This window comes from Lemur catta, chromosome 11, assembly GCF_020740605.2.
Source record: "Lemur catta isolate mLemCat1 chromosome 11, mLemCat1.pri, whole genome shotgun sequence".
NCBI lineage: Eukaryota > Metazoa > Chordata > Mammalia > Primates > Lemuridae > Lemur > Lemur catta.
Genome location: NC_059138.1, coordinates 77,303,666 through 77,317,121, shown reverse-complemented (window position 1 = coordinate 77,317,121; position 13,456 = coordinate 77,303,666). Strand labels below are relative to the sequence as shown.

The window sequence follows — 13,456 nt, the reverse complement described above, 5'->3', positions numbered from 1 at the left end:
CAATATATTATTATGCTGTGAATTGATACTGAGCTGGTAAAACATTAAAATAATTATTCCAAGTTAGTGTTGACTGGAAGGACAATATTTCCAAAGCTCTAGCTGATTTTCTGTGGTCTTTTTATTCTCTTGAAAGAATGTTCTCCAAGTTGAACAGCAATATGGGATAAACATTATTCCATTGCACAGATTATGGCATCTTATTTTGGTTTGCATACACAAAGCAAGGGCTTACACACCTGAATTAAGAAGTGTCTGGTATGTAGACAGCAGTGGGGACAGTCCCACCACTGACAAAACCACGTTCTACACATCTCTGGATGGAAAGTGACAAATGGAGTCATCCAAGTTGTGTTAGGTTGATGTGGTACATTTCAGTGGCAAAACGACCCATCCTTATGGGGGTCTTTCTTCCATTTTTTATTTGTGCCAACCTTTCTTAGGTTATGATAGTTTATGGCAGCAGACAAGGGACTCAGTTCTAACCTATTAAATTCAAATAGACTTTCTTCCACTGTTCGTTTCATTCTTGGAGCTTTTAAGAACTATGGAAAACATCTGATAGGATTCCATTATGGATCTGATATGCTTAAACAGCAAAATGACATCTAAACATCTGAAAGCCAAAGAATACTCTAGCACACATGTTCAATTCATCTGAAGAATTTCAGCCATTATATTTTCCATCCAAACCATGCCTTTACAAATATAAAAGTGAACAATAAAGAGCGTTATCAAGGGATGTGAGGCAGAGAGGAGTCAAAAAGATGGAGACCAATTTTGTTACCCATATTTTGGGAATAAAGATACTGGTTTTTTATTGTCATTTCTCTTATGGATCACCTTTCTTTACATAGATAGATAGGATATGGAATATATTTTCTTCTATTCTTTTTTAACATCTGAGCAGAGATTTAGATGATAGAAATTACTTTGTAATGTTCCCTATGGAGCATGGGGGAAACAACAGAAAAAAAAAAAGCACAAAATCTTTTTTTCATAATGAAAAATAGAGAAGATACTGAGATTGGAAGCCTATATATGTAATATTATATCCCAAATGAAGGAGATTTGGGGAATTCAAGCAACTTTTTTTTTCAATTGGAAACTTTATCGTTCTGATTCTGAGATGCCCACCTGCCCCACAGGAGTTGCAGTGCTGGCCCACCACTGTGCCTGGAACGCAGTCAGCATTCAGGAAATACATGCAGAATTGTCCAACTGAATTCCACAACCCACTTGTGAATGCAAACAAAATTCAAATTTCCCTGAAAATTTATTCAGCATCTCCTATATGCCAAGCACATTGCTAAAGGCTTATCTTCTAAGTATATGCAGACATACCCTAGTCACACAAATAGCTTATCATAAGAGATGGGAAATTGCAGGTAATTTGAAGGAAATTGTCAGAACCAAGTTTAAGGAAAAAATAAAAATAAAATCCTCTCTTTGGTCTTCTGATTTAGGAAAAAGAAAAACCCAAAACAATAAAACAGGATTTATCTGAGAATGCTCTTCCAAAAGGAATGATGACACCAATTTATATGAAACTCCAGTAGATTTATTTAGAATACAAGTTGAAACTTTTAAAACCCAAAATGGACTCTATCAGAGCAGATAGGAGCTTCTCTACATTCAGTGTGAGGAATCACAGCATAGTTCTGCTCCACCGGCAACATGATTGGTATAGCACTGAACTGTGGCAAAACTGCACATTAAAGAACATAATGTTGCAATGATGATGTTATATTGGATCTTATTCATGAATAAATGGAAAGTAATAGTTGTAATTCATCAACGGTGATCTATGATTAAAGGCCTCATTATCACTTAGAAAATGAACTTAATGGAAAAATCGTAACGAGCAGTGACAATATTCCTATGAAATATCCCTCTGGGAATCAAGAGACATATTACCTGCCAAGGCCAGATTTCAGTTTTTAAGGTTTTCTCTCATCAAAGACACTGATGGGCACAGAGGTGACACTAGAATTAGAATGGCACCAAAGTCATCTATCTACATTAGACAGAGTTTATCTGCTATGTGAGCAGGGGTCCAAGGAGGCTAGAAAAATGGGAAGTAGGGCTCTGCAGGTTCTTGCTGAATGTTTGTAAAAGACTGAGTGCACTTCCAGGAAAGTGTGTAATAAGCAAGAATTACTTCATTGAAAGAATTTCTTGTTTTTACCTTAAACGAGTGGGGAGGCGTGCAATGGGAGACCTGAAGGGTGCACACAGGTCAAACTTAAACATTATGAGTTCCTGATTGTTTTCTTAAATAATCCCTCTACCTTACCCATTTTTCTTCAAAATGTTGGAAGTCATATTTGAGATGAATTCACATTTATTCTGGTTTGTTTACAAGCAGAAGTGGATTGACACTGGCTTCACTAAGTGCACTTGGACACAGCTTAAGTTGTTATCTTCTGAGCTAGGAGGAACAGGGAGCGGAGAATGGGTCCTTTCAGTTCCTTCGGGGCACAACCATTCAGTCTCCCCTAGGGAGACCTCACCACCCCAGGGGTAAATGCTGGCTGTCCCAGGCCAGAGTCAGTGCCAACTGGAGACCCATCCTCTCAGCTTTGGTCAACTTCAGCCATGATTCCTGAACCTCACCCATGTATTCATCATGGGTGCTGACTTCTGAACCTGCAGAGGCATTTCTCAGTCAGTTTATGGCACAAGGCAACTCATTAAAACAAACTCCATTAACCCCAAAATCTATGGAATGGATTTTAGATTGCCCTGGAGGCACATCCTTGTATATAGTCTTTGCTTCTCTGTTGTGATCCGTCTTGGGGTACGGATGTGTATTCTACTTTCCTTGTCTTTAAGTGGGTACATGTGTGATGATACAGAAATATAGTCACGTATCTATATACATAGACTTATAGTAAAAACCTACAGCCATAGGTATTGTCTAGTAAATGATTCTAGAGATAGAACTATATACATTTTCCTTTATTCTTGCTTTGATGATATTTTTATACAATTTTATATGCTGTAAAAATTTTTTAATATATTTGCTATTTTCATTTGTAGAGCCTGGTTAGGTTTTTATCAGCTCTTGTGCCCACTAGACAACCAGATTCCCCCCCATCTGATTTAAGTGTCCTCTGTTTCTCATACCCTTTCCTTTCCCTTCTTCTCCCATTTTTCTACATTTCACAGATTCCTTCTTTTGCCTCTGTCCAGGTAACCCATTCTGCTTGCATCATTTTATTACACAGAAACATAAACTAATGGGAAAAACAAAAGCACCTTGTTCCAGCGTAGTTCACGCGAGGAAGTGTTAGGTATCAAAGGTGGAGCAGGGGCAGGGAGGGAGGAGGAGATAGATTGGGAAAAGGACACAGGGAAAGGAAACCCTTATGGGAGATCCATTGCCCAAGGCTCCGAGGGTAATATAATGTTGCTATCATCTTCCGGAGGTGGGGGGGTGCGGAGCAGGTGCGGAGCCATCACCATGGGTCTGTAGACTTGCAGACTTTCTCCTACTAAGGTCTTGGCCATATGTGAATGGAAAACTCAGGCCATCTCAGCCTTAGTTGTCGCTGCTGGTCAGCAGGATTTGGGGGAAATGTCTGGATTAATATCAAGAACATTAGCAAGACTCAAAAGGAGGTGAGCAGAACCAAAATGACAAACCCACAAACTTTAACCCAGATCATAATAGTTCTTTGGAAGCATAAGGAGGGGATTTTGGGATACATTCTGAAAACGCTCTACCAAAAGGGAAGATGGTAAAATGGACTTGTTTTTATTTCACCATGGTGATAGAATGTACTTCCATGATGGCAAATATGCTTCTGGCAGATAAAATGCAGGTTGTAATCTGCATTTGTACATCAGAGGGCAAGAGGATAGCTGTACGTTCTAAGGAAGAGTGTTCTGTTCCTGTGATGCTGCTTTGTACTAAAACAGCCTGTTGAAATGCCATAGCATCATATCCCCCAATGCCAAATTAAATCATATGGATGTCATGTAGAACAAAGTATACTAAGCTGCTCTCAAAAAAAAAATTAAAGATGTGTTTATTGTAAATCTTTATTGCACAGATGAGCCTGACAGTGTTTCAATGTATAATTTTCCTCCAGCATCTAGTAATGCATAAGTACTTGTATGTTCTTCTGATTACCAAATAAAAACGTTGAGTTAACCTCTTAATTGGAACTTGAAAAATGAGAAGGCTGTTTTTTCTTTCTTTTAATGTTTTTCATTGTTGTCCATGTCCTGTCCCAGATACAGAAATGCCCAAACTCACTCAACCATCGTCTCTTTTGTATTACTCCAAAGGCCACATAATACCCAGGTACCAAGTGCCTTAGCCTACACAAGGGAAGATATACACAGAGTATGACTGACTGTGTCATATTTCATATGATATTTTTGACTATAAGAGATGAGGTGGATGGGATATCAGAAACTTTTCAGAGGCATAAGAAATCTCAGCATTCATGGAATTAGGCTGGTTTCTATATGTTTAATTTTCTTCAAGGTACAATGATACGATGGTTTTACAGCCCCGTAATGCTAGCTTTCAAATTCTAAACTTTTCTCTTTCTCCTTCTCTAGAAAGGGCTATATTTGGCAATATTTTCCTCCTCTCCAGCCATGAACACAAGGAGTCTGAATAGGGAATACAGATGCTCCTCCACTTACGATGGGGTTACATCCTGATAAACCCATCATACGCTGAAAATATAGTAGGCTGAAATTGCATTTGATATGCCTAACCTACCAAACATCGTGGCTTAACCTAGCCTGCCTTAAACGTGCTCAGAACACTTACACTAGCCTAGAGTTGGGCAAAATCATCTAACACAAAGCCTATTTTAAAATAAAGTGTTGAATATCTCTTGTAATTTATTGAATGCTATACTGAAAGTGAAAAACAGAACGGTTGTATACAGTTTCGACTGAGTACATATTATTTTCACACCATCATAAAGGCAAAAAATTATAAATTAAGCCAATGTAAGGGGACCATCTGTAGTCATTACCCTCGTTTGTGGAGATACAAGTGGTTTCCATCCTGTATGGCACCCAACCTGGCTCCTTCAAATGGGCCCCCTAAGAAGGAAACCCCCCCTGGTGACAGTGCATATTACAGAAATGCCACCCTGTTATCTGGGCCGCCTCCAACTCCACTGGATTATTACTCTGGTAAATGGGGCTGTGAAACATTCATTGAAATATTTATTTTATTTTATTTTTTCTTAAAGCAAAACAGAACTTACTCAATTTGGTGAAAATATAGAGAAGTATAATAAGAAACTTAAAATCACTTGTAATACCCCCTCCAACAATTAATCACTGTCAATATATTACTGCATTTTCTTATGGTCTTTTGTTGTGTTTTTTTACACAGTTAAAGCCATCCAGCCTATTTAATTTTGCATTATGGTTTGTTCACATAACATTGGATTGTAAGCATTTACCTGTTTTTTAAAAACTCTTCATTAATATAACTTCAATGGCAACATAATATTAATATTCATTCTGTGGCTTTGGCACAGTTTACTGAACCACCTTTCTGCTGTTGGGCAATTAAGTTATATGCTTTTATTTTATTTTTTGCAGATGTAAATACCATAACAATGGAGCTCTTTGTATATAAGGCTTTGTCACATTTCTGAATATCTCCTTTGGACATATTTCTAGATGTACAATTACTGGGTCAAAAACTGTGGGCATTTGGGGGGACTTCTCATTCATAGTCCTAATTCAAATTCAAAGCATATTCAAATATCTAAAAAGGCATATTTAAATAGCATATAGTGTTGCATATCTGAAGAGCTCTTGTGGTTTTGATCACTGTTCTTTGTGATGAAAAGACATAATCAAGTCACACAAGAGCAAGCGTAGTATATTGAGGGGGGCTGTATTGTGGAGAAAAAATACTGTTAAACATTCTCAATATGCAGCTCTAATTTATGTGCTCTTGGAAGACTACTCAGGGTGGTGCGGGTGGGTTTGAAGCCCTCTAAGCACAGTCTAAGCAGAACTTGGACTTCTCTTGATACTCTCTCTTGAAGGCCGTGAAGGGGCAAAAATGACGATTTGTTCTGAGGCCTCAGACAACAGCTAGTTGCCGAAATGGGGCACACAGCAGATGTTGGCAGACATGCTAAGCAATAATGATCGGAGGCTTGTGGATATCATAAAGGCAGTCATTTGCAATATGCTAAAAGAAGGAGGTTGAAAACGCCCATTATGTTGACAGAAACTTTCCTACTTCTGTCTTTCAGCATCCACCTCTGCCCTGTGGGATCTGGTTGTGTTATAACATTGCTATCATCAGACCATTAATAACGATGACGTTTGGTCTCAAGGGCTCTTAAATCACCCTTTCCCCAGCCGCCTTGAGCTTGGCCAGGCTAACCCTGGCCCATTTTGCAGAAGGGAAATTATTTGTTTGAGGTTAAGCCACAAATCACTGGGGTTTAGCACTAACTTCATGACGTCCCAAGTCTTAGGTGTGTGTTCACCCCAAGGCGGACAGCCTTGGTTGTCACTTCCATCACTGTCCTCTTCTCCAGACTTCTGATGAATTGGATTCATTGCCCTTCAGCTGAACCAACCAAGGACATTAATTTGAAATATCTGAAAGCTATTCGTTTGTCAAAAGATACCTCAAGTTACACAAGCTGTGGTGATGACATTTCTGCCCCAAGCTGACTGATTGGGTTGTTTACTCTTTAAACAGCCACATGCCATGGGTCAAGGACAATGTAATTCTTGACCTTAAAGTGCTTATTTCCCAAAGATGACATATTAGCTACTTCACACACACACACACACACACAGACCTCTACCTTTCGTCTTTTTGAATATAAACTAAATAATAACAAACACTATATTGCACTTCGCAGTTTTTGCTAAGGAATTTTACGCGTGATCCTCACAATTATGTCCTGAAACTGATGTCTTCTGAATTTTATACATGAGGAAAATGAAACTTAGCAATGGCAGCACTGATGTATTTCATTTGTTTTTATTTTAACTGCCTCATTTATAACATATTTAAGAATTCTAAAATCACATAAATTTAATACATTGTGGTTTTTTTTTTTTTAAAATTGCAGAATAAAACCAACGGCATAAAGGAGAGCTAGTACAGATAGAGCCAACCAGGGCGATTGTTAATTAGCGTACAGACATGCAGGCTAAATAGGCCTCCACAGTTCCCAGCATCAAGTCACAAACTGGGTTTGAGCATCCTGGAAGCCTAAGTAAAAAGGGAAAGAAACCATTTACAAGGTTCACATGACCCATGAGGATACAGCACACCAGTTGTTCAGAAGAAAGAAGGCTTCCCCTGACAGCTGGAGGAAGCCTCTTCTCTGGGTGTTCCCTGAAGCAGCGCTTCTCACTCATGGCTGTAGATCAGGGAACTTTAAAAAGTGCCCATGCCCAGGCCCCACCACAGACCCACTGGACAGCGTCTCGAGGTGAAGGGCCCGGGTGTCAGCATGTATATATTTTTAAACTCCCCCAGATGATCCTAATATGTAGCCAGGATTGCAAACCACTGACAGTAGATTTCTACAAAAACTCCAGGAGCCAGTAACGTGTTGGCCTGTCCCAAGGCCTTCTGCATGCACGGCACCGTATAGCACAGTTTAGTGTAGAAGCTGAATCTGGACCTAGATTTTCCAACTGTTTCTGATGGTTTTTTTCCCCTGGAAATGGGAGGGAGCAAGAGAGGTATAGTCCCATAAGTGGAACTTTGAGTACCGTGATAGGTAATTTGGTAGCTGCGGAGGGAAAGTGATTGCAGGAATACAACCTCAGTGAACCGGGAGGGAGTCCGTGGGAGGCTGACTCAGAACCTGACCACCCCCAGTGGTCCGTGGTGTGGCCTGAAGGTCTGCAGAAATCACGACCAGCCTTATTTTACACGTCCCTGCCTGCTACCTGGGTATGACTCATGACTGTGAGAGATGGGATGGTTTCATCCCTTTCCTGATATATTGAGTATTTCATCAAGCGTGCAGAGAAAATAGCACTTCCAGAAGGGCTCGCAGTGCTGCTGTTTCACTGTCCCAAGGCCCCCGGAGGTCCCCATCTCACTCAGTGTCTGCAAAGAAGATACCAAGGGGGTGAAAAGCTGCTTCTAGGAAAAGCCATCAAGCTGCAGGCTTTTGGAAGATGACAGTAGATTATTAAAAAAAAACAAACAAACACAATTGCACCAAACATTCCTATGAAATAAACTGGCAATAGTGAATGTTTCTACAGACAATAAACTTGAAAGCTTGTAGTTGTCAAATGCTTTGCAGTTTTTCAAGTACTTGTGTAGGCAACATTAAATTTGGTCTCTCAACTTCACAAAAGTATCCATGAAAAGCAGAGTGCCGTATTTTCCACTAGTTAGACAAGAAGAAGGAAATTTCTGTCCCACAAGGTTTTCCCAGCTTGCCTGACGATCGGTCACCTGGGGCACTTGTGAAATATCCAGGTCCCCAGGAGTCCCCTCTGGAAATGCTGGCTCTTAGGGCTTGGTCCGGCCTGGGAATCTGGTTTTGTTTCCCTTTTTTGTTAAAATAGTTGTCCCAGGTTTTTCTTATCCTTAGGCAAATTTGGGAGACTGTACTTGAAGGAAACCTAGGTAATGGGCTGGCCAAGAAGCGGGGAAAATTGTGGGGAAAAGTTTCTCTAGGTCTGAACTTTGAAGGATCTTGGCTTAAATTTGTCCCACCACACACACTCAGTAACTTTGTGCAAATTATTAACACTTAAATTTCCTCTGTCTCTAAATCCTGTAAAATGGGAATAATTTTATTGGCAGAGTGTTAGGGCACCGTAGGCACATTTCATGCTTCCTAGCTCACACGGTGCCAGGGCCACAGTAACTGCTTGATACGAGAGAGTGACTGTAACTAATGACCAAGCAGCCAAATCGTGACTCACAGCTCTGAATTAAACATCTAAGTCCTGTCTCCATCCTGAAACAGTGGTTCTCAGCTGAGTGCACAATTGCCCCCAGAGGGCATATGTCACTGTCTGGAGGACATTTTTATTGTCACGACTAGGAAGGTGTTACTGACGTGTCCAAGGATGCTGCTGAACATTCTCCAATACACAGGGCAGCCCCCACCACAGAGAACTGTGCGGCTTAAGTGTCACAGTGCCGCTGTTGAGAGACCCTGTCCCAAAGGTTCAATGAGACAAGTAAAAAGTTGTATGAGTGGAGGAATAAACACAGGAGTCATTGGTGTCTCCACAGTAGGGGCAGGTCCAGTGGGACACAGAGGCGTTTCTCATGGAGCAGGAGCTGCTCGGGAAGGCAAGGTCAGAGGCAGGAATGCTCATCGTGGCAGCGCCCCCAGTTGGGGCTGACTTCCTGCACACTCAGAGTCCCCCATTCTTTTTGTAGGATGCAACATGAGTGGCATCCACTGGGGCTGTGCAACGAGGCAGCTCTGGCCCTAACCCATAATATCACTTTGGGTGAATCTTTCACTCCAGAGTGACCAATGATCATTAGACCCACCTGGTGAACTTTTAAAGTGCAAATTTCTGGCTCCATTCCCTGGAGGTTCTGCTTTAGGGTCCAGGCAAGGACCCTGGAAGCCACACTTAGGACAATCACCTGGGGAGGTTCTGAAGCACAGTTCCGGCCACGTGTGGCCCTCTGTGTTTCCCGCCACCTCTGACATCCAGGGCATCTGTAAAACCTGGAAAATAGAGACATAAAGTCCACCAGATACAGCTTCTTTCACCTCATGCAAATTTGCAGTTTTTGTCGGTCTGAGGTGTTTGCATTGATTTTCTATTTTTACTACTAATAACACTACTACAACTGCCAGAAATGATAATAATTAACGGTGACACAAAATGTCAGAGTTGGTACCCTGTTCTTTAACGTTAAAATGAAACGGTCTCAACACCATCCAAAGTGTATGCCTCCACTTCTCGCCAGGTGTCGGGGGTAGGGACAGCTCGCTGCCATCGCCCCCGCCATCCCCGGGCTTCCGCTTCCTGGACGCCGGCCAGTCTGTGGCCCACCGCGTCATCCTTACCGGTGGCCGTGTTCACAGACGGGGTTTTCTCAGTTAGCACAACTTCCACTCACACCAGGCCTCTGCGTATGTAGTAGACTTCACGAAAATGAGGACTCCCGATAGAGGGATCGGCTCACCCATGTCCTCTGCCTGAGAGTCCTCTCTGCGCCTCCCTCGCCGGAATCCGGCTTCCAGGCCTTTCTTCCCACTCTAGACCGCAAACTAAATGAACAACTGAATAGGATTTATGTTCATGTGTAAAATATGTGTGTATATATGTGTCTATGTGTGTAGGTATATGTAAATGTGTGTGTTTATACACACCCACATATGTATACACATTCATATACACATAAATTGTAAATTTCTTTTGCAGAACAACTCAGCCCTTCTTTTGTTCCTTTGTTCTGCTCTCTCCTTACTGATCCCACCCTGGGGTTTGACTTTTCATTCCCTCGTGGTGACCCATTAAACTGTTTATATGAACAAAGATACTCCCCTTCCTGGCAGGGATTCTGTTGCCGGCTGCTGGGAAGCTCAGAGACCCCACTGCCCTGGCACTTGCGCAGTCTCCCGCGGTGCCTGAGCACTCTCACATCTTGTTCCTTCCACCCTCACCAGAACACCTGGATGGAACGGTCGTTATTCTCATCTTGCAGATGAAGACCTGAGCTTCAGAGAGACCCAGTTAATTGCTTGAGCTCCAGTAGAGTAGAGGCTGTAGGGACAAACCAGCGACAAAACTCCTGTTTCCTTAAGTCTAAATCTAGAACTTTCCCTTCCCCAGCTGGTAGTTCTCTGCCCTGCATGCACATTAGAGTCATCTGGGGGGCTTGACAAATACCGATTCTGGACCTCCACCGTAGTACTCTGGGAGTGACACCCAGGCAGCTGCATGTTTAGGAAGCTTCCCTGGTGACCCTACGGTGCAGCCCTGCTCGGGGGTGCACTGGTCCCCAACATACCGACCTGCTGACCAGAGGAACTGAGCACAGTTGCTCCCACCAAGGCAAAGGGCGTGCTCACTCCTGGTTGTTCAGGAATTCTGAACACACAATCCTGCTTTTCCTTATCCTCTTTTTCTTCTTTGCAGGCACAAAGCGACGTTCTCATGGCTCACCTGCCCCAAGCGCTAGCTCCACGAGTCGCCTTACCTTACCAGGTGAGTAAACGGCATCACACCATTATCTTGGTGACCAACGACAATGAAAAGGACTGGTTCGTCAGGAGTTGAGTTTAGCAGTTGGCAAACTGGGAGTCTGGCCCTGTATGTATCCGCTCTACTCCACGTTGTCAGACATCTTTGTCTCTGTCGTCCACATATGGGAGGTTCCTCCAGGAACAGACACAGTATTTTCATGGTTGTTTCACAATCTCTCCCACTCACTGATGGAAATAATAGGATCTTGCTCCTCCTTGACGTTCCTCTGGACATACTGTGGAAGTATCTGCCTTTGAGGTGCAAATGGTGCAGAGGAAGGAGTGTGAGTCCTTGGTGAGTTAGAGACCTGGGTTCAAGTCCCAGCTTTGCCGTGTTCAAGTTGTGTGACCTCACATATTCTTCCTCAGCTTCTTGGAACTTCTAATCTGTCTGGGTGATGAGCTTGTAAATTTAGCATAGTATTGACACATAGTGGGTGCTTATAATTATTAATGTCTATACTATTGAGAAATATGGACGTTGTATATGACCTGAATTGGATCCCATCTAACAGGCACCAGAAAACCTTCATGATGATCGTGTGTAATTACTACTTAACATAAAGGGCACCTATTGGACATTCTGTCTTCATGTGTATGCTTACATTCTCTTCTACAATTTAATTTTTATAAGTAGAACTTGGAAAAACACATCTGTTTTGAGAGAAGAAAAGGTTGTAAAAGGTAGAGAAAGTCATTGTAAAAAAATTAAAAAATAATAAAAATCATAAGGAGAAAAAAACGTTGCCAATAATGCTACCACCCCCAGTTAACCTAGATTACCTATCTTTCTAGTCTTTATTAAATAAACGCTTTTTCCCTAGATTTGAATTATACTCTAAGTGGAGTTTTGTTTCCTCCCTTTTAAAATTTATCATGACATCATGAGATTGTCTCCATGTTATTAAATAATCGATCAAATATTTCAGTGATTGACTAACATTTCCATGATTATGCCACAATTTATTTATATATTTGTTGATAACGTGGCATTTGTGTAACTTACATTTTTATTCTTATAAGTAACCTCCCATGCCTGTGCATAAGTCTTCTTCTGAGTTTGTCAGTATGGAAGCAGGATAGCTTCCTTCAGGTAGGATTACTGGCTCAAAGAATATGTACATATTTAGGTTCTTGACACATTGTTGTCAAGGTCATTTCCAGAAAGGTAGTATTAATTTATACTTTTACCATGAGTTTCCCCATTTCACTATCCCCTTGCTAATGCTGAGCATTATTTTTAATACTTTACCAATTTGATAAGAAAAAATGATATCCATATTTGGTGTGAATTTATCTTTTTTAAAAAAACTGTTTTCTAATGTTAATTCATCATTTACATTTCTTCTTTGTAATTATCATATTTCATCCATTTCAAGAGACACATTGCCTTGCTTTTTAACCCCTCTGAAATTGAGATGTTTTGCAATCAATAGTGTGTGATAATTTGATTAGCAACATTTTTTTCTTGGTAGCACATGAAATAATAATTCACTTTATAATTAGTGGCATCTTAGATTAGGTGAAATATACTCTGTGTTTACCTGATGTTTCAACTTCCGATGCTGTAGCTCGCCTACCCCAGTTCAACAACTGGATTGAGTGTCCACTGAGTACCCTGAACTTTTCTTGCCTCTGTGACTGTCTGGGACCCTCCTTACCCTTTTCTTCTCTTGGCTCATCTCTCTCTATGCATCCTCTCCAAATCATCTATGTGGAATTAGTATTGCATTACAATGATTTGTTTATAAGTCCCTTTACCTGTGGACAGGTGGATTTTCCCATGATGGGGACTGTTGTATTCCAGTGCTGCCAAGGTGATAGGCACATATCGGGTACTCACTAGAGTTTCTTAGCTGGGTATGCAGCTATGTGTCCGAGCACTCTCTCATTTAATTTATGGCTGTATAGACAGGAACCATGCTCAGAAAAAAGGCTCATTTTAAAGTTTGGATTTGCTTCAACGATACTAACTTGATTTTTAGTACTCGGTAGACCTTGCTCTGTGGTCTCTGGAAGCCCCAGGCATCTTGTCTCTGCTCGTTGGTTATTGTGCTCTTAGTACTACAGAGCATTAGGAGGAAAACAGCTTCAAACCAAGCAGCTCTGGCGTGAGATGATGATGTGTGCCCCTCACAAAGTCGTAACATCGCTGCATCAGGTGGGACCTCTGAGGTCATCTGGTCATCATCTACAAGAATGTGCAATCTACAAAAATGACCTGGGTCCCACTTGCTCTGCTGGGC

The 13,456-nt window shown here is 41.5% G+C and overlaps 1 protein-coding gene across 5 annotated transcripts in view; it reads left to right on the top strand.

The window, feature by feature from the left end:
• PDE1C (phosphodiesterase 1C) overlaps positions 1–13,456 on the top strand; it is a 483,316-nt gene that overhangs the window by 453,046 nt on the left and 16,814 nt on the right. For all 5 annotated transcript variants that reach the window (XM_045564386.1, XM_045564391.1, XM_045564387.1 and 2 more), the window contains one exon: positions 11,104–11,172. In XM_045564386.1, coding sequence (XP_045420342.1) covers positions 11,104–11,172 — 69 coding nt within the window. The remainder of the gene's footprint in view (positions 1–11,103; positions 11,173–13,456) is intronic.